The sequence below is a fragment of the Tachysurus fulvidraco genome, chromosome 12 (genome assembly GCF_022655615.1).
Source record: "Tachysurus fulvidraco isolate hzauxx_2018 chromosome 12, HZAU_PFXX_2.0, whole genome shotgun sequence".
NCBI classification, from domain to species: domain Eukaryota; kingdom Metazoa; phylum Chordata; class Actinopteri; order Siluriformes; family Bagridae; genus Tachysurus; species Tachysurus fulvidraco.
Window position 1 is genome coordinate 27,295,757 of NC_062529.1, and position 22,023 is coordinate 27,317,779.

Consider the following 22,023-nt stretch of genomic DNA (forward strand, 5'->3'; position numbering starts at 1 on the left):
TCAGATTAAAGAAATAAATAAAAACAATGTTTAAAACAACGGAAATGTGTAACATGGCCTAAATGTGTCAGTAGCCAAAGCAAAACACATTATGCAACAACACAGACAACTAGAAACAAGCAGTTGTTCATATTTTTACTATTATGTCCCTTGTGTCATGCTGGTCATAGATGAGTCCTTTCACTGCACCCACATCTCAGGACGAGGAAAGGAAAACAACAGGGCTACCAGATACTTTTTGCACAAATAACATAATGAACACAAGACACACAAAACTCTCTCTAAAAACGATTCTAATTTTGTATTCCTCAGTAGGACACCTTCATGTATCATTTTTTTTAAATATACCATGAATAGCTGTGGAATAGCTGTGGTATAAGAAGAATAAAATACTTTGCTAGACGCGGTTATAGGAAGATCGCAAACATTTGTGAGGTAATAGTGACCACATCATTAACCCAGCATCAGTGATTACTTTCTTATAACAATTTGTATTGCGTAAACAATATGGGCGTGGCTTATCTTTAGGTGCTGCTGATTGGCTGGCGCGCACCGTTAATGCGACTGTCTCCGCATGCCGGCTTTTTAGAAATTCAAAAATAGAATGGAGGCTACGTTTTCAGGCTTGGACTCTTCATCTTCTTCGTCATACAACGTGCCTGTTTTTTCCCCGCGGCGAGGTGACGTGCGCGAACGCAGACGCATGCAGTCCATCAACGACAGGTTTGAAGGTTTGCGCTCGCACATCCCGAAACTGCCTTATGAGAAACGTCTTTCCAAAGTGGACACGCTACGCCTCGCCATCAGCTACATCAACTTCTTAGCTGAACTCGTGCAGGCCGACGCGCCGATTCGGAACTCACATGAAAGTCCAAAGCAAACCAAAAAAGTCATCATCTGCTACAGAGGAACAAGTGAGCATTGTTCAGACATGACCACACTTAACATGCATACGTAATTCAGTACTAAATATTTATTGCACGGACTGTGTGGGATTCTCCACTGTGTTTATATTACTATATAAATATTTCTTCTTCTTCTTCTTCTTCTTCTTCTTCTTCTTCTTCTTATTATTATTATTATTATTATTATTATTATTATTATAAATTGTTTTTTTCTTTCCAGGGTCTCCTTCTCCTGATGACCCAGATCACGGCCTGCCCCCTCTAGCCGGTCACACTTTGTCCTGGAAGGATGAGAAGCAGAACATCATTCGCAGGGCGAAGGTCTGGACCCCGGAGGACCCCCGCAAAGTGAGCTTCAAATCCGCGCTCACTAACATCGAGAACGAGCCTCCGTTTGAGCTGGCTGAGTAAATCCTGTTAGTTATCGGACTGTGTGGGATTCTCCACTGTGTTTATATTACTGTGTAAATATGTATTATTATTATTATTATTATTATTATTATTATTATTATTATTATTATTATTATTATTTCAGCTGTCCAGTCTGAAATTGAACTTAGAGCCTCTGGCAATCACTGTGTAGCTCATCGTTATTTAATTGTTGGTTAATTGAATTTTCTGATAATATATTTTTTATAATTTAACGTTGATTTCCACGAATGTCCAACGAGACAGAACCTAATTTTTTATAAAAGTGAAATGTACCATGTCTCATATGGTCTATATTTATTATGATGAAGATCCAATAAATTCTCCTATTGATTCATACAAGCCTGCCTTTTTTTCTGTTTCATTCTAACCTGTCATCAGTAATAAATAATACATTATACGTTTGGAAACTACACAAAATTAAAAATGGTTGTTCCTCATGTGTGTACAGTGTTGTTATCAGCCACATCCTGTTTCATTAGGAAATGTAACTCTTCTGTGCTTATAAAGAATAATAATGACAACACAACTGAGATTTAAGAACAAAAACACTTATTGAGATAAATGAGTTATAAAATAATAATATGGACAAACACAACTGTGATTTGAAGATAAAGAAAAAATAGTTTGTCTGTGTGAAAAAATAGACATTAGTGATTTACAAGAGATAACTTTTTATCTAAAGAAGAAATAGATGTTCGGTTTAGAAAAAAAGAAAATTGGTGTAACAAATTTATTAAAGCGTATATTAATTACTCATTAATAATGAGACAACTGGTTTTGTAAAGCATTTAATAAAGAATGTATTAATTGTTTATTAAGAAAGACAAAACAACTATGTTTTTGTGAAAGTGTTAAAGATAACTATTTAGTTTTTTTCAGTTGCTAACAAGCATTGTTCAATACCGAAACCACATTTTCAAAACTCTTCACACAGTCTGCATTACCAGCACCAATGTGTGCCAAATAGTTAGTCTCACCTTCTAAACTCAGACCAACAAACACTGACAAAAATTCTCATTCAGAATACAACAGGAAGCTTTACATAATTGATGAATTTTTCGTTTTTAAAGTTTCAATGATTTTCCACATAAATCAGTTCTTCATATAAAAAACAGTAACACAATGTCATTATATTGAAAGCATTTGTAACACGAATGAATCAGAAATTAATCCATTTTTATATGAATATAGTACTTTTGAATTACAGTTTTTTACAATGGCTATGACAGTTTTTTCAATACATTTAACAAGTTTCCTAAACTCTTAAAACACCAACACACCTAAAACACACAATTGGAATTTCATTATTAATTTCATGCTCAAAATCACACATTGTAAACTAAACCCTAAAACTCATTTTCAAAATACAATAATAAACTAACACAATACACCATGTCAACAAAACACTGCAATCATGTTTCAAAAGAAAATAATTATTCAAAACACTAACACATGTTCTCTTCCAACAGGAACATTTAGTCAATCATAACACAATGACAAAAACACTATCATCAGCTGAAATTACAGAAACTGCATTATTTTATGTGTCAGGTCTGTCATGTGTCAGGTCTGCCCTTATATGTGTCAGGTCTGTTCTTATATGTGTCAGGTCTGTTCTTATATGTGTCAGGTCTGCCCTTATATGTGTCAGGTCTGTCCTTATATGTGTCAGGTCTGTCATATGTGTCAAGTCTGTCCTTATATGTGTCAGGTCTGTCATATGTGTCAGGTCTGTTCTTATATGTGTCAGGTCTGTCCTTATATGTGTCAGGTCTGTTCTTATATGTGTCAGGTCTGTCCTTATATGTGTCAGGTCTGTTCTTATATGTGTCAGGTCTGCCCTTATATGTGTCAGGTCTGTTCTTATATGTGTCAGGTCTGTTCTTATATGTGTCAGGTCTGTCCTTATATGTGTCAGGTCTGTCATATATGTCAGGTCTTTCCTTATATGTGTCAGGTCTGTCATATGTGTCAGGTCTGCCCTTATATGTGTCAGGTCTGTCCTTATATGTGTCAGGACTGTTCTTATATGTGTCAGGTCTGTTCTTATATGTGTCAGGTCTGTCCTTATATGTGTCAGGTCTGTCATGTGTCAGGTCTGTCCTTATATGTGTCAGGTCTGCACTTATATGTGTCAGGTCTGTCCTTATATGTGTCAGGTCTGTTCTTATATGTGTCAGGTCTGTTCTTATATGTGTCAGGTCTGTCCTTATATGTGTCAGGTCTGTCATATATGTCAGGTCTGTCCTTATATGTGTCAGGTCTGTCATATGTGTCAGGTCTGCCCTTATATGTGTCAGGTCTGTTCTTATATGTGTCAGGTCTGTCCTTATATGTGTCAGGTCTGTTCTTATATGTGTCAGGTCTGTCCTTATATGTGTCAGGACTGTTCTTATATGTGTCAGGTCTGTTCTTATATGTGTCAGGTCTGTCATTATTTGTGTCAGGTCTGCCCTTATATGTGTCAGGTCTGTTCTTATATGTGTCAGGTCTGCCCTTATATGTGTCAGGTCTGTCCTTATATGTGCCAGGTCTGTCATGTGTCAGGTCTGTCCTTATATGTGTCAGGTCTGCACTTATATGTGTCAGGTCTGTCCTTATATGTGTCAGGTCTGTCCTTATATGTGTCAGGTCTGTTCTTATATGTGTCAGGTCTGTCCTTATATGTGTCAGGTCTGTCCTTATATGTGTCAGGACTGTTCTTATATGTGTCAGGTCTGTTCTTATATGTGTCAGGTCTGTTCTTATATGTGTCAGGTCTGTCCTTATATGTGTCAGGTCTGTCATATATGTCAGGTCTGTCCTTATATGTGTCAGGTCTGTCATATGTGTCAGGTCTGCCCTTATATGTGTCAGGTCTGTTCTTATATGTGTCAGGTCTGTCCTTATATGTGTCAGGTCTGTTCTTATATGTGTCAGGTCTGTCCTTATATGTGTCAGGACTGTTCTTATATGTGTCAGGTCTGTTCTTATATGTGTCAGGTCTGTCATTATTTGTGTCAGGTCTGCCCTTATATGTGTCAGGTCTGTTCTTATATGTGTCAGGTCTGTTCTTATATGTGTCAGGTCTGCCCTTATATGTGTCAGGTCTGTCATATGTGTCAGGTCTGCCCTTATATGTGCCAGGTCTGTCATGTGTCAGGTCTGCCCTTATATGTGTCAGGTCTGTTCTTATATGTGTCAGGTCTGTTCTTATATGTGTCAGGTCTGCCCTTATATGTGTCAGGTCTGTCCTTATATGTGCCAGGTCTGTCATGTGTCAGGTCTGTCCTTATATGTGTCAGGTCTGCACTTATATGTGTCAGGTCTGTCCTTATATGTGTCAGGTCTGTCCTTATATGTGTCAGGTCTGTTCTTATATGTGTCAGGTCTGTCCTTATATGTGTCAGGTCTGTCCTTATATGTGTCAGGACTGTTCTTATATGTGTCAGGTCTGTTCTTATATGTGTCAGGTCTGTTCTTATATGTGTCAGGTCTGCCCTTATATGTGTCAGGTCTGTCCTTATATGTGTCAGGTCTGTCCTTATATGTGTCAGGTCTGTTCTTATATGTGTCAGGTCTGTCCTTATATGTGTCAGGTCTGTCCTTATATGTGTCAGGTCTGTCATGTGTCAGGTCTGTCCTTATATGTGTCAGGTCTGCCCTTATATGTGTCAGGTCTTTATTTGTGATACACCTTTTGTCATTGTCATTTCTAAGAATCCTGAGACATCTCCAGTTAGACTCTGTGGTACTCAGGAGATCAGAAGTCCTTGAAACTTACACCAATACCACATTTAACTGACTGTATATTACAATCACACCCCCAGTGTCACCCATATGAGGATGAGGTTCCCCCTTGAGTCCGGTTCCTCTCAAGGTTTCTTCCTTTACCAATTTAAGGGAGTTTTTCCTCGCCACTGCTGCCTGAGTCACCTCAGACTTGCTCATAGGGGAATAAATACATACACACTGTGAACTATATACATCTAATAATAATCTAGAATTTTTATTCTGTTAATTCTGATTTCTTTTATTATTCGTTATTTCCTTTATCATTAATTATGTTTACCTTCTGCTCTGTGTTTATGTTCTGTAAAGCTGCTTTGAGACAATGTCTATTGTAAAAAGCGCTATGCAAATAAACTTGAATTGAATTGAATTGAATTGTGATACACACTGGATCTCAATCTTGACAACACACACTACTTATTTTATACAAAAGTCCTATGAAATCAATTACAGACTGTTATTATTTAATATAAAATTACACGTCTAACTGATTAAGCTGATTAACTGTTTTGTTGCAGCCAAACCAACCTGTGAACGCTTGATCTGGTCTGATCTCAGAAGCTAAGCAGAGTCAGACCTGGTTAGTACTTGGATGAGAGACTGCCTGGGAATCTCAGGCGCTGTAAACTTTTGACAAAGACATTTATTTACTTTACTGTTTGAATTATTTTTTCTTTTCTTTTAAAACTACCTGACAGCAGCTTAAAGGAGTCTAGAGGCTGATGTAAATATATTTATGTAATACAAATGTATATAAAATATTAAATATAATGAGTGTTTTTATATAATTATGTGCTTTTACAGTAAATTCTGTGTGAAAGACTAGTGAGAAAGAACAAGAGGCCCTTATTCTACCTGTTACATTTGTACATGCTAGAAAGATGGGAACTTTAGGGATGTGTGTGTGTGTGTATCTGTGTGTGTGTGTGTGTGTGTGTGTGTGTGTGTGTGTGTGTGTGTGTGTGTGTGTTCAATAAGAACTGAAGATGGAATGTGGCCATGGTGAGGTGATAACTCAGGAGGAGACATCTTCAGTAACTAGGGAGGACACATGAACACACACACATACACACACACCTGGGGTACAAATAAGAGCGCTGATTTTTAAATAAGAGGGTTAGATTTTTAATTAAACATTTTTACTGAAATATTATAGAATGGGAGAAAGAAAGAAAGAAAGAAAGAAAGAAAGAAAGAAACCAGAAATAACAAAATATCAGAGGATCAAATTTAAAGTATTTTTTTAATTAGAGAAATAATTGCAATAAATAAAGCAATATATGTGGTGGAGACAGGAAAATAAAGTAAATTTATATAAAAACAAGATGCAACCAAGATAAAAAATGTCATGAGGAAATTAAGAAAGAAGAGATTAAAATATAGAAAAATAGATCAACTACACAAAAAAGAAGATTCCTTTAATGTTTAAAGGGATTTTAATAAAGATTTTAAAAGTGTTTGGTGAAAAGGGTTTGAAAAGAAGAGACTTTTAAAGGAAAATAAATAAATCAAGATCACAACTGTGAGTCAATCATCTGTGGAGAAACAAATCTGAGTTACAATTAAAGAGGTAAAAATAATGTGTAAACATCTGTAACACATGGATGTGTATTTGTGTAATCAGTGTGATGATGTGATGATATCTCTGTGTTGTGTGTAGATGCTGAAGGATTTGACTTTGGATTGTAAAAGATGTTAAAGTGTGAAGTTGTAGCTGAGAGGATAAAAGGATGTGATCAGTCACAGTTATTGTTATGGATCTTCTACATCTGAATATGAATGATTCAGCTCCCAAACTGCTGGAAATGTGGGACGTGTTCTAAAGCTTCACCACCATAACTGCTTTATCCTGGAAAAAAGGTCTGAGGAGAGACTCCTGTCATACACCAGACCTGGTGAGTTTATTACCCTTAATGCTGAAAAACACAACAGGACAGAATTACAGACACATTTAAACACATTACTTATGAACAACAGAAGCATAAATACACACATTAGATGTGACATTTTACAGCACACAGTGAATATTACACAATATCATACAGTAAAGAGACAGTAAGTCAGTAACTCACTGTAGTGTCTCCAGTTTACAGTGTGGATCCTTCAGTAGATCAGAGAGCAGCTTCACTCCTGATTCTCCTGGATTATTATAGTACAGATCCAGTTCTCTCAGGTGTGATGAGGAGTTTGACCTCAGAGCTGAAGCCAGAGCAGCACAACCTTCATCTGTAATACTGCAGTTAAACATCCTGCAAGAAAGAAAACCTTCTCACACTTAACACACTCAGGTTTAGTATTGAAAACATGAACTACACAAAATCTTTATATACAGTACATTTACTCTCCATCTCACACACACAACAATGACAATATATCAGATCACTACAATTACAGTTACCACAGAGGAGAACTGGATGTTGTAGTGTTTATTAAAACTGTGTGTGTGTGTGTGAGTGTGTTTGTTTGTGTGTATGTGTGTGTTTGTTTGTGTGTGTGTATATGTGTGTCTCTGTGTGTGTGTGTGTGTGTGTGTGTGTGTGTGTGTGTGTGTGTGTGTGTGTGTGTGTGTATATGTGTGTCTCCGTGTGTGTGTGTGTGTGTGTGTGTGTGTGTGTGTATGTGTACCTCAGTATCTCCAGTGTACAGTGTGGATCCTTCAGCCCATCAGAGAGCAGCTTCACTCCTGAATCCTGCAGTTTATTGTAACTCAGGTCCAGTTCTCTCAGACTGGAGGAGTTTGAGCTGAGAACTGAGGACAGAACTCTACAGCTTTCCTCTGTCAGATCACACCGACACAGACTGGAAGAGAAATGATGAAATATCAGAACACTGATCTCAAACACACAAACACAGCCATAATCCAGCTAAAGTTGAAGCTGTAACAGAAATGTCAGTGTGTTTGTGTCACACACACAAATCAGAGGACAGGACACCACATCAGCACATTTACAGGAGCAGGGACGTCTTTCTGCACTCCACAATCTCTCAGCTACAATTTATTATAAGACCATTAGGTCATGTACATAACACACACATGTGAGAGCGAGCAGCCTACAAACACTACACTCTGATCTGTGTTCAAGTTTCTACACCCAACACTGCAGATACAGTGCATTTTATTACAGAACATAAAGAATTATACAGCTGTACACTACCAGGTAATAACATGACAATACTAGTCGTACTTTACACTCAGTTATATGTTGGATTTCACAGAGACACTAAAACAGTTGGTGTGTATTGTTCTCTGTGCTCGTACACGTACAAATCTGTCATCTCCAGACCTCTGATTTTACACACACACTGGTTCAGGTGTTTGGTGTGGACCTGAATACAGGTGGAGTGTTCACATACGTCCAAACACATCCAAACTAAAGAGAAAGGTTTTTAACGATTCTTGATCATGATTTGTATTTTTTATAAAATATAGATGTGTAAAAATCTCTCATCGATCATAAACAATGTAAATAAAGGATATTATAAAGAACATTGTACTGTTTACTACAGATGTCACTGTTACTATTTCAACACAACTTAGTGAACCCTTCTTTCTCCACAGAGTAAATGGGATCATGTCTTTCATGCCTCCACAACTGAGAAGTGAACGTGGGGTTTTCTTCTCAAATCTGAGCTCCTTCCCTGTTTACAGAGTGACGTCACATCAGCACGACTGCACACAGCATCAGAAATAAACAAAGTCAAACTTCTTACCTTTAAATGAGTCACACTGTATATACACAAGTATTAGCTTTAGATGGATCAACATACAGACATTCGTTTGTTCAATCTAAAACACTGACTATACACATAGCAGGAAATCTAACCCACCTTGTAGGTACAAATCTAACACAACATTACTGTGTGTCACTAAAGGATTTGTGTAGGTGGGCTTCAGGGGGCTATAAGTGACATGGTAGAATGTAGTGTACCAATGTGTAATATTTTATCAGTACATAATGATGAACAGAGAACAAAACCAGTCTGTTATTAATGTTGTACAACAAAAATATAGCTTCACTACAGCTGCTTATAAATACAAACACAGTCCACAGCTTAATGTCTCCAAAATCCACAGAAAGTTTCCAAAGAACGAAACCTGACGTCTCTTCAACAGTAACGGTGATAAACCTGACCGACCGTCACGTGCGACCGTCTTTGTGTTCACCGTCTGTTTTTACCACATCCACCATCTTCTGATGCAGTGAACCAGACAAAAAACTGTCTATAATTCAACCACAACAGATTAACAACAATCACGACCCAAGAACAAGAATGTGATCACTCATTAACCACTGATGATGCCATCGCTCACATCCTGCACTCTTCTCTCACACACATTGACAGCAATAATAGGAACTATGTAAGGCTATTATTTATCGACTATAGCTCAGCTTTCAATACTATAGTCCCCATCAGGCTGGCTTCTAAACTCATGGACCTCGGCCTGAATTACTGTATACATATTTTTTATATTTTATTCTTATATTTTCATTGTTTACTTTTATCTCAGCTCACTGAAAACGTCTGTTCGATTAGAAAACATGAACCTAGTGAGAAGAAAGATGGAGACACCTGAGACATTGTGTGAAGCATTGTTCAGCCAGAGTGTTTGTGTAAAGACGATTAGAGGAACTATTAACACACATTAATCCAAACAGTGCAGTTCAGTGTTACATTAAAATAATAAACCATGCAGTAATACAGTTATAAATAAAAATACTCACTCAGCTTTTCTGGAGGCTTTGACCACTGGCAGCAGCTTCAGAAGACCTTCATGTGATCGATCATATTTCCTCAAATTAAACACATCCAGCTCCTGTTCTGAGGTCAGTAACACAAACACCAGAGCTGACCACTGAGCAGGAGAGAGTCTGGTTCCACTGAGACGATAGACACCTTCTCCACCGTAAGTTTGTATTTCCTGCACTAGAGAATCATCATTCAGTTCATTCAGACAGTGGAACAGATTGATGGATTTCTCTGGAGATGGATTCTGCCTGATCTTCTCCTTGATGTACTCCACTGTTTCCTGTTTGCTGTGAGATCTGCTTCCTGTCTGTGGCATTAAGTCTCGTAAAAGAGTTTGATTGGACTCCAGTGAGAGACCCAGAAGGAAGCGGAGGAACAGGTCCAGGTGTCCATTCTCACTCTGTAAGGCCTTGTCCACTGCACTCCTGAGGAGATCAGACATGTTTGACTTCCTGAAGAAACTTTTAAGATCTTGCTTTTTCATATAACGTGTCTCAGCACAGCACAGTTGAAAATACTAGTAAAAAAATGTACTTTACTGCATAGTTTTTTTTTAAAAAAAAAAGAGTTTCACACCTTATCTTTTTTAAATGCATTAACAAATCGAAATATTATAAAAGTCTCTGGAAAAGAAAACAAAATCATTTCTAACAAATTAAGCACACACATTATTTGTTTATGAAATAAATTGATTATGGATGTATGAATGGGAAAAGAATATCTATTCATTATTAAAAAAAAACAAAGAAAAGTCCTTAAACTTGAGCCAGCAGCTGGATTTTAGAGATACAGTAGTGACGACAGCAGATTCTCAAATGCCAAAAGCTCTTTGCATAGATACACACAAACATGCAGTCATTTTGTTCCATTCCTCTGGATGAACATAAACATTACTCCTTTTCTCTTCAGATTTAGTAAAGTGTTTGTCTTGTGGGGCGACTTGTATGTTTTATGGAGGAATGTGTCATGCCCGTTTTCCTGCTTGAGGCCATGTCGTAAATTTTCTCTTTCATGAGTATGCCTCATTGCAATTACTTTATGATTAGCCATGGCCTGTGGGTGATAATATTCATGCTGTGCAGGTTTTGAGGTCTGCCTCCCTTTCTGTGTGAAAGACCGATCCTTCTCTCCTCCCTTTTCTTTAATCAAGGCCGACTTTCTGTCGTATTTTAAAGACCAGCCAAGGATGAGTTTAAAGCCGCCTTATGGCCATTGCCTTCACACACAAACACACACACACACACACACACACGTCAGCATAAACCAGACAAACCAGTTAGACCAGTGTCAGTAAGAGTGAAAGTCAGCAGCTCCATTTTGTGACGAGTGAACAGTAAAAGATTTGAGGAGTAAAAACACAGTGAGTATCTAAAGCTCTAATATATAAACACACTGAAGTGACACTAGATACAGAAGAGTTTTGTGGGTTTGTACTGAAGCTTTAATGTACACAGGTTGTTTTATAACTTGATAGCGTGACTATTTCCTGTAAGTGAACTCTGTGCTGATTCAGGGTTTAATTTAACACACCGATGTTGGAGTGAAGTAAACGTGTGTCCTGCTGTAATCTGGAGAAGGAGACATGACCTCCAACATGAGTGTGTCTGGGAAACAGGACTTAAAGAAAGACGAGAGGTGACTTACTTTTACATTCACCAGTAATAAATACACACCGTCTAATGGGAACACATCTGTATCTCTAAACACTCACTAGTTAACACAGGAAGTCAACTTTAAGGTGTTTAATAGCAGTGAATATATCACTGATCTGATCTAAGAACAGTTTAGACAAATCATTCACTGAGAGAAGAGTAAAAAGGACGGTGTAATGTGGAGCATAAGAGCAGCAGAGCTTTGTGTCAGTGAACTCTACAGGCTTTAAGACCCAGCTGAGTCAGTTAGCTGTGATTGGGACTCCTGATATCAGTGTAATTCCTGACTTATGAAGCCTGTCTCCTGTTTGAATAAGTGTACAGACTGGATCTGAATTAAAAAGATGGAATTATTGGTGTTTAATGATGAACACATTGTTTAACAGTGCTGAGTATTAATTATTTCTGATATTTCTGTTCTAGAATGATGAAGGGAAAGAGATCAGACTCACCAGAACCCAGCTGTGTGTCCATGAAGAGTGACCAGTCAATGGGACAGCCACTTCTCTTCAGCAACAGAGACAGTTCTACTGATGTGAGGTCAGTATAGTGAGGTGTTTTACAGCAGTGTTCCACCTGATCAAACTCACTCGTCTCATTATGAAGCCCTTCATGAGCTTTATCAGGTGTTGAAGCAGTAAAACACTAAACTGTGCAGTGCTGCAGCTCTCGGACTGGCAGTGAGGAAAAGTGCTTTAAGAGTTCAGTTCAGTCTGCAGTCCCTGAGCTGGATGGTCTGTGGTGCTACAGAAGAACATTTACACCTGGGACATTAATGACAATATAAAGATTTTATTCTTTTATTCAAACATTTGTTTCTAAACATGTTGGTGTCAGTTAGGAAATCCTGAAATCAGTGTATTGTGTTAAGAGGATAGTGTTAAATATCTGTGTCTGTATTTATTAGTGTGTGATTTGTGCAGCTATGAATACATATAGTCCATATTACATGATGGGTTTTGTTTGTTCACAGACCACAAAAATCAAACATCAGCACAAATCAGCTGGACTCTATATTCAAGGTGTGTTCAATTCAATTCAATTCAAGTTTATTTGTATAGCGCTTTTTACAATAGACATTGTCACAAAGCAGCTTTACAGAACATAAACACAGAGCAGAAGGTAAACATAATTAATGATAAAGGAATAAATGAATAATAAAAGAAATAAGAATTAACAGAATAAAAATTCTAGATTATTATTAGATGTATATAGTTCACAGTGTGTATGTATTTATTCCCCTATGAGTCTGAGGTGACTCAGGCAGCAGTGGCAAGGAAAAACTGCCTTAAATTGGTAAAGGAAGAAACCTTGAGAGGAACCGGACTCAAGGGGGAACCTCATCCTCATATGGGTGACACTGGGGGTGTGATTGTAATATACAGTCAGATAAATGTTGTATTGGTGTAAGGTTCGGGGACTTTTGATCTCCTGAGTACCACAGAGTCTAACTGGAGATGTCTCAGGATTCTTAGAGTCGGCCTCGGCTCAATGGACGTCCAAAGGCTTCGTCCCACAGAGGACATTGGGAGCTGGTACAGTGTCTGGATGCCTCGGGATGGGTACAAAGAGAGAAGCAGTGGAAAGGGATTAACATATCTGCTGTTCATAAAAATGTGCAGGTCTGATGTATTGGTGCATGATATTATGGGATGTATTATGTGTACGCCTGACTAAAGAGATGAGTTTTTAATCTACATTTAAACTGGGAAAGTGTGTCTGAGCCCCGAACACTATCAGGAAGACTATTCCAAAGTTTGGGAGCTAAATAAGAAAACGCTCTACCACCTTTAGTAGACTTAGATATTCTGGGAACTAGCAGAAGTCCTGAGTTTTGTGATCTCAGAGAGCATGAAGGATTGTAACGTGTTAGAAGACTAGTTAGATACATGGGAGCTAAACCATTAAGAGCCTTGTACGTAAGTAGCAGCAGTTTGTAATCAGTTCTAAACTTAACAGGTAGCCAGTGTAGAGATGATAACATTGGGGTTATATGGTCATACTTTCTTGTCCTAGTGAGAACTCTGGCAGCTGCATTTTGGACTAACTGTAACCTATTTATTAAAGATGCAGGACAACCACCTAGTAATGCATTACAATAGTCCAGTCTAGAGGTCATGAAGGCATGAACTAGCTTCTCAGCATCACATACAGACAGGATGTTTCTCAGCTTGGTGATATTTCTAAGGTGAAGAAGGCTGTTTTGGTAGTATGGGCGATATGATTTTCAAAAGACAAGTTACTGTCTAATAAACACCAGGTCTTTCACTGTCGAGCTACTTGTAACAGTACATCCCTCTAAATGGGAGTTAAGTTGTGAGAGTTTCTGTGCACTGGTTTTTGGACCTATGAGTAGTATTTCTGTCTTATCGGAGTTTAACAATAGAAAGTTGCAGCTCATCCAGTCTTTTATCTCTCTAAGGCACTGAGTTAATTTGGACACTGTGGCTATTTCATCTGGTTTTGATGAGATATATAACTGTGTGTCATCAGCATAACAATGGAAACTAATCCCATGTCTTCTAATAATGTTCCCTAATGGAAGCATGTATATAGAGAAAAGCAGAGGTCTGAGAACTGATCCTTGAGGGACCCCATAATTAACTGGTAATAAACTGGAGGATTCACCATTTAATTCTACAAAATGGTATCGAATCAGACAGGTAGGATCTAAACCAGCTTAAAGCCTGACCATGAATACCTGTGTAATATTGTAAGCGATCTAGAAAAATGTTGTGGTCTATAGTGTCGAATGCAGCACTAAGGTCAAGTAGAACTAATAGTGACATACAGTCTTGGTCCGAAGCTAAGAACAAGTCGTTTGTAACTTTAAGAAGTGTGTGTGTTGTGTTTAAAGTGTGTAGTGTGTGTTGTGTTTAAAGTGTGTAATGTGTGTGTTGTGTTTAAAGTGTGTAATGTGTGTGTTGTGTTTAATGTGTGTAACGTGTGTGTTGTGTTTAAAGTGTGTAATGTGTGTGTTGTGTTTAAAGTGTGTAATTTGTGTGTTGTGTTTAAAGTGTGTAATGTGTGTGTTGTTTTTAAAGTGTGTAGTGTGTGTGTTGTGTTTAAAGTGTGTAATGTGTGTGTTGTGTTTAAAGTGTGTACTGTGTGTGTTGTGTGTAATGTGTGTGTGATGTGTGTGTTGTGTGTAAAGTGTGTAATGTGTGTGTTGTGTTTAAAGTGTGTAATGTGTGTGTTGTGTGTAATGTGTGTGTAATGTGTGTGTTGTGTGTAATGTGTGTGTAATGTGTGTTGTGTTTAAAGTGTGTAATGTGTGTGTTGTGTTTAAAGTGTGTGTTGTGTGTAATGTGTGTGTTGTGTGTAATGTGTGTGTTGTGTTTAAAGTGTGTATTGTGTGTGTTGTGTTTAAAGTGTGTAATGTGTGTGTTGTGTGTAATGTGTGTGTAATGTGTGTGTTGTGTTTAAAGTGTGTAATGTGTGTGTTGTGTTTAAAGTGTGTAGTGTGTGTGTTGTGTTTAAAGTGTGTAGTGTGTGTGTTGTGTTTAAAGTGTGTGTGTTGTGTTTACAGTTTTTTTTGGATTGCTTAAGCACGATTTTCAAAACATGGCCCGTGTTTTCAAAACACTACACACAATTAGCACAACCACACACACAATTAGCAAAACACTACAGATCCCTTGCATAATTAAACACTCTTGTAAAAACTATACACTTCTGTTTCAAAACCACACTTTGTTACCATATGAAACACACACGTTTCACATTACTATACTCTGTTTGCACGAGTAGGCTACATCAATAAAGTACAAATATAATGTAAATTCACCAAACACTACACAAGACCAATGTTGCAGATTGAAGAAACTCATTTATTTGTCAACAAGCCCAAAATGTTGACATGTACTGTAAGTTTACTGTAAAAAATACAAACAAAAAAAAACCTAGACATTGTCTCTTCGCCTAGTTGGATCTGGCCAGAGAATTTCATCAACATCGCAGGCAATGTTGTCATTAGCAGGACACCTTGGAAAGAAACGTCGTGAATGACGAATCCATCCTTGCATTGCTGCTACCTCCATCTGGTCACAGGCCTCCTCCATGGCTTGGATGAGGGGTACCTCAGCCTGGAGACTGAGATCATAGACCTTCCACCGCCATGCCGAGAAAAACTCTTCTATAGGGTTGAGGAATGGAGAGTATGGTGGAAGATATAGGACGGTGAAATGTGGATGTTGCTGAAACCAGTTGTTAACCAGAGCAGAGCGGTGGAAAGACACATTGTCCCAAACAACAATGTATTGCATATGATCGATTTGATTTGCTGCTGTTATCTTGTGCAATTGGTCCAAGAATGTATGTATGAGTGCTGTGTTTTAAAGGCCCATATGGACATGGCGGTGGAGGACTCCATTCTGTGTAATGGCTGCACAGAGTGTTATATTACCCCCACATTGCCCTGTGGCCAATGATGTTTCTTCCCCTCCTTCGTGTTCTCGCCAGGTTGAACCCAGCCTCATCTACGTATATGAACTCATGCTGGATCTCCTCTCCATTCATTCGTAAAACTCTCTGAAGAACAGGGTCATGCAAAATTGTGTAGTTTAGTGTAGATCTAGTATACATATTACAGTACAGTAAAAGATTATGAGACAGTATGCAAGAACACAAAAAAAAGTGAATACATACCTCTGCAGAATCATGCCGCAGTCGTTTCACCCTTTCGGAATTGCGCTCGAAAGGCACTCGATGAATTTGCTTCATTTGAATATGTTTATTTTGTAGGATGCGTGCCAGTGTTGATGTTGAGACCTGATGGATATTGTTGAAACTGGTGTGGTTATTGACGATGTTAGCTTGGAGCTGATTGAGTATTATTGTTAGGCGAAGTGAGGGAGGCGGAAGCCGAGGCACCAGCAAAACAGAGTTTAATGAAAGAATACGCAGAGTATACACACTGGAAACAGTAAACAATAACGGACGCTGGAATGGAGCAAATGTCGTGCTTATATAGGCCAGTGAAATGAGGAGCAGGTGTGGTAATCAGTACGCTGGTGATGCGCTCCGCGCAGGCGGGGCGTGCACAGGAGAAGAAGCTGGGTGCTCCCTGACACCACCCCCTCCCCCAGGGGTGGCACCGGACACCCTGACCCGGCGACGAGGCCGGCCCCTCGACCGGGGCGCCGGGCAGCGTGGATGTGAAGCATGGAACTCCACCAGCAGCGCCGGATCCAGCACGTCTCGCCGAGCCACCCATGACCGCTCCTCTGGCCCGTACCCCTCCCAGTCCACCAGGTACTCGAGGCGACCCCTGCGCCGCCTAGAATCCAGCACCTCCTTCACCACATAGATATCGGGCTTGTCCACGATCTCCGGTTGTGCGGGCGCCGCGGGGCCACCTGGGGGGCGAGACACAGGAGAGGCACAAGGTTTGAGCAAGGACACATGGAAGGTAGGGTGAATGCGGTACCTTGGCGGCAGTTCTAGCCGATAGGACACGTCGTTGAACTGGTCGGCGATTTTGAAGGGCCCAATGAACCGAGGGCTCAACTTGCGGCAGGGCAATCTCAGTTTCAGGTCCTTGGTAGATAGCCACACCAGGTCCCCGGGACGGAAGCGTAACGCTCAACGCAACTGGGTGTGTGCAGATTCCCACACCCTACTGCTCTCCCGGAACCATGAATCGACTGCAGGCACATTGCTAGGCTCGTCCGACCAAGGGAACAGGGGTGGTTGGAACCCCAACACACACTGGAAAGGGGTAAGTCCTGTAGTGTCCTGGCGGAGCGAGTTCTGGGCATACTCAGCCCATGGCAGAAACCGACACCACTCCTCTTGATCCTGGCTGCAGTAGGTCCTCAAATAACGGCTCAGTTCTTGGATCTTTTGCTCGGCCTGGCCATCAGCCCTCGGTCTGAGACGATTTCCTCGGGGAGTCCGAAGTTCCGGAAAACGTGATGGAACAGGGCTTCGGCTGTCTCGAGGGCGGTCGGCAGGCTCTTCATCGGGATGAAGCGGCAGGCCTTAGAAAATCGGTCTACCACCACCAGGATGCAGGTGTGGCCCTCTGACCGGGGCAAATCAGTCACAAAATCGAGTCCTAGGTGAGATCAGGGGCGCTGAGGGACAGGGAGCGGCATTAGCTTGCCCACGGGCAGGTGGCGTGGGACCTTGGAAATGGCGCAGGTGGGGCATTCCTGCACGTACCGTGTGATCTCCTCTGTCATGCAGGGCCACCAGTATCGAGCCTTGACGAGCTGGACCGTCCGTTTTCCACCCGGGTGGCCTGTGCCCGGTCCTTCATGGACCGATTTGATGAGATCGCATCGGCAGGAGGTCGGGATGAAGACACGTCCATCTGGGCATCCCGCAGGCGTGCCTCGTGGAGCGATGCCGTGCGAATCTCATGGTCGATCTCCCAAACGATGGGCCCCAGGATGAGCGTGGGAGGAAGGATGGGTTCCGGGTCACTGGGTCCCTCCGGCCCGTACATCCGGGATAGGGCATCGGCTTTGCCGTTGAGTGTACCGGCCCGATAGGTGATGTGGAACCGGAACCTGGTGAAAAAGAGGGCCCAGCGTGCCTGTCAGGGGTTAAGCCTCTGTGCCTCTCGTAGGTACTGGAGGTTCTTGTGATCGGTGACTACGGTGAATGGGTGATCGGCTCCCTCCAGCCAGTGTCTCCATTCGTCCAGGGCCAGCTTGATGGCCAGAAGCTCACGGTTGCCAATGTCATAGTTCTGTTCAGCTGCGGAGAGCTTGTGGGAGAAGAAGGCACACGGGTGGAGCTGAGCAGGGGTTACCGATCGCTGGGAAAGAGTAGCCCCCACTCCAGTAGAAGACGCGTTGACCTCGACCACGAAGGGCCTCCGGGGGTCTGGGTGACGCAGAACAGGAGCGCTACAGAAGCGTTGTCGAAGCTCGTGGAAAGCCTTCTGAGCCTCCCTGGTCCACCTCAGGGATCGGGCGTTACCCCGGAGGAGTGAAGTGAGGGGGGCGGTGATCCGGCTATAGCCCTGGATGAACCGGCGATAAAAATTCGCGAAACCCAGGAAACGCTGGAGCTCCTTGATCGATTCAGGGACGGGCCACTGTCTCACTGCCTTTACTTTTCCTTCGTCCATCTGTATCCCCTCTGCACTGATGATGTAGCCCAGGAAGAGAATAGTATGGTGGTGGAACTCGCACTTCGAGAGGTTCAGGTAGAGCCGGTGTGAGCGCAGTACCTCCAGGACGGCACGCACATGTCTCAAATGTTCCTCCCGATTTCGGGAGTAGATCAGGATGTCGTCTATGTAGACCATGGGATGTAGACCATGACGAACCTCTGGAGATAGGGCCGAAGTACCTCATTCATGAACCTCCACCCGGGTGGCGCCGATCATAGCCCCTTGGACTTGCGCCGGAAGCTGGGAGAGACAGTGCTCCTTACAGTAGGGACTCCACTCCAGTATGTCACAGGGATCCCAGGAGCACCTGGGCGCGTGCCTTTGTAACCATGGTCTCCCCAGGATCACGCTGACGGTGGAACACTCCAGGACCAGGAACCTGATCTCCTCCCGATGGAATAGCCCCACTTGGAGTGTCACCATCGGGGTGCAGTACTTCACCCACCCCTTTCACAGCGTGCGTCCCTGGATGGTGTGCACCTCTAAGTCCTGGGAGCTCCTCTCTCGGGGGAGGCGTAAGCGGTCGAGGCAGGCCTGGGAGATGAAGTTCCCCGCTGAGCCGGAGTCAACTAGGGCAGGTACAGAGATAGATATAGCGGGGGTTAGAAGAGACACCATGAGCTTGGATAAGGGTGAGATGTCAGTGGGAAGCTCAACAGTACTCACCGCAGCATGATCGGGACGTGTGGGGCACCGAGTGATGGAGTGTCCTGGCGATCCGCAGTACAGGCACCTTCCCATAGCCAGGCGGCGGTCGCTTTCTCTCCGGGTCAGTCTCTGGGAGCCCAGCTGCATAGGTTCGGTGTCTAGGGCGGCAGTTGCGCCTTGCAGCGCGCCTGGTTGAGTAGGAGTGGTAGTGGGATGACAGGCTGCCAGGCGCTGAGAGAGCCCGATGGATTTCTGAATGAAGCTCTCCAGCCCCACTGTGTCCTCGTGCACTGCCATGGCCTGCTTGATCTCAGGATTCAATCCCTGCCGATAAACGCTGAGAAGTGCTGACTCGTTCCAGAGACTAGATGCCGCCAGGGTGCGGAAACGGAGGCTGTAATCTGAAATGCTGTCGTTCCCTTGACGTAAGCTGAGCAGCTGGTCGGCCGCGGTGAGGACACCGGAGGTGGCGCAAAACACCTCCAGGAAGTGAGCAGTGAACCCAGCGTAAGACTGCGTAGCCGGGCTAGCCGCGTCCCACAGTGATTGTGCCCAAGCCAGCGCTCTCCCGGAGAGGAGGGAAATGAAGAATGCTACCTTGGATCGTTCGGTGGGGAATCGCTGTGGTTGCATCTCAATATAGAGATTCACCTGGAGCTGGAAACCGCGGCATTCGGAGGCTTCTCCGGAAAAGGCAACCGGAAGTGCCATGGGGCTGCCAGTGGAAGCGGGAGGGTTTTGTCGAGCCGCGGAGGAAGGGAAAGCGGCTCGGAGCGCAGCAATGAGGTCCCGAACCGAATCGGAAGCCGTGCCGGGTTGTTGATCCATCGCAAGGTAAGAGCCGGGCGGATCCTGTTCTCTGTCTTTCGGTCCGTTATTCTGTTAGGCAAAGTGAGGGAGGCGGAAGCCGAGGCACCAGCAAAACAGAGTTTTGCTGGTGCCTCGGCTTCCGCCTCCCTCACTTTGGAAACAGTAAACACTGGAAACAGTAAACAATAGAAACACTGGAAACAGTAAACAATAACAGACGCTGGAATGGAGCAAATGTCGTGCTTATATAGGCCAGTGAAATGAGGAGCAGGTGTGGTAATCAGTACGCTGGTGATGCGCTCCGCGCAGGCGGGGCGTGCACAGGAGAAGAAGCTGGGTGCTCCCTGACAGTTATAGCATTGTTGGCCAAAACCATGTTTACTATCTCCCTCTCTTGCTGTTCTGTGAACACAGGAGGACTTCCCCCTTGTCGTTCCTGACCCTCAGTCCTATGTAGGAAAAAAAAAAACAGTATACAATAGTACAGTAATTTCACAGGAAAAGGTAACAGAAGTGTTGATAGTGCATAGACTACAGAACTGTGAGCAGTTACTGAAACTATGCAGATGTTTTTGATATGATGATATTTTTACAATACACTGTACCTATTTTCCAGTCGAAATGTTCTTATCACACTTGCCACTGTGTATCGGCTTAGATTTGGCTGTACTTGCAGTCCAGCCTCCCTCAGCCTCAGGCCGTGGGTGACAACGTGGTCAACCAGTGTTGTGTGGATCTCATTTGTCAGATTCGGTCCTCTTTGAGCACCTTCTTGTCTTCCTCTTCCTCTTCCTCTACCTCTACCTCCAGCATGGCCTCCATCTCTTCCTCTGTTGATTCCTCCTCCTCCTCCTCCTCCTCCTCTTCCTCCTCCAGCATGGCCTTCATCTCTTCCTCTTCCTCTGTTGATTCCTCCTCCTCCTCCTCTTCCTCCTCGTCCTCCTCCTCCTCCTCGTTGTCTTACTCTTTCTCTGATTCTTTCCATTGTGCTTGAAGACCGATGAACTTGCTGCTTTTTATAGTGCTTATACACCTGATTGGTGTGTCTACAATTAAGCAAACAAGTATTTACACACCTGATGACTGTGTTGAACCGACTGGTTGGACGCTGCAGTAATTTGACAGTCAGTGCTTTGGTATTGCAAGGAAGTGACTTCATGATAGATTTTTGTGTGTAATGTGTGTTAAGTGTGTTTAGTGTTTTGCAAATCACTGTGTGTAGAGTTTTGCAACAAGTGTGAGGTTGACAATGTGCTTATAGTTGTGCAAATATGGGCTGATGTTTTGCCTCTTGAGTGTAAGGTTTTGCTAATAGTGTACTACTGTTAATTTTAGTGTGTAAGCAATCCAAAAAAACTGTAAAGTGTGTAATGTGTGTGTTGTGTGTAATGTGTGTGCTGTGTTTAATGTGTGTGCTGTGTTTAAAGTGTGTAATGTGTGTGTTGTGTTTAAAGGGTGTAATGTGTGTGTTGTGTTTAAAGTGTGTAATGTGTGTGTTGTGTTTAATGTGTGTAATGTGTGTGTTGTGTTTAAAGTGTGTAATGTGTGTGTTGTGTTTAAAGTGTGTAGTGTGTGTTGTGTTTAAAGTGTGTAATGTGTGTTGTTTTTAAAGGGTGTAATGTGTGTGTTGTGTTTAAAGTGTGTAATGTGTGTGTTGTGTTTAAAGGGTGTAATGTGTGTGTTGTGTTTAAAGTGTGTAATGTGTGTGTTGTGTTTAATGTGTGTAATGTGTGTGTTGTGTTTAAAGTGTGTAATGTGTGTGTTGTGTTTAAAGTGTGTAATGTGTGTGTTGTGTTTAAAGTGTGTAATGTGTGTGTTGTGTGTGTAATGTGTGTGTTGTGTTTAAAGTGTGTGTTGTGTTTAAAGTGTGTAATGTGTGTGTTGTGTTTAAAGTGTGTAGTGTGTGTGTTGGCGTTTAAAGTGTGTAATG

At 42.0% G+C, this 22,023-nt stretch overlaps 2 protein-coding genes across 2 annotated transcripts; one reads left to right on the plus strand and one right to left on the minus strand.

The window, feature by feature from the left end:
* The first annotated feature begins 388 nt into the window (after positions 1-388).
* Positions 389-1,576, plus strand: LOC125146016 (pancreas transcription factor 1 subunit alpha-like). Its single transcript, XM_047821562.1, has 2 exons — positions 389-914; positions 1,126-1,576. Exons 1-2 carry the CDS (start codon positions 605-607, stop codon positions 1,314-1,316), a joined length of 501 nt encoding a protein of 166 aa, XP_047677518.1. The 5' UTR covers positions 389-604; the 3' UTR covers positions 1,317-1,576.
* An 18,797-nt stretch (positions 1,577-20,373) lies between these two features.
* On the minus strand, positions 20,374-21,374 carry LOC125145978 (transcriptional activator protein Pur-alpha-like). Its single transcript, XM_047821143.1, has 2 exons — positions 20,699-21,374; positions 20,374-20,542 (listed from the first exon to the last, which is right to left on the minus strand). Exons 1-2 carry the CDS (start codon positions 21,250-21,252, stop codon positions 20,374-20,376), a joined length of 723 nt encoding a protein of 240 aa, XP_047677099.1. The 5' UTR covers positions 21,253-21,374.
* Between the last annotated feature and the right edge of the window lie 649 nt (positions 21,375-22,023).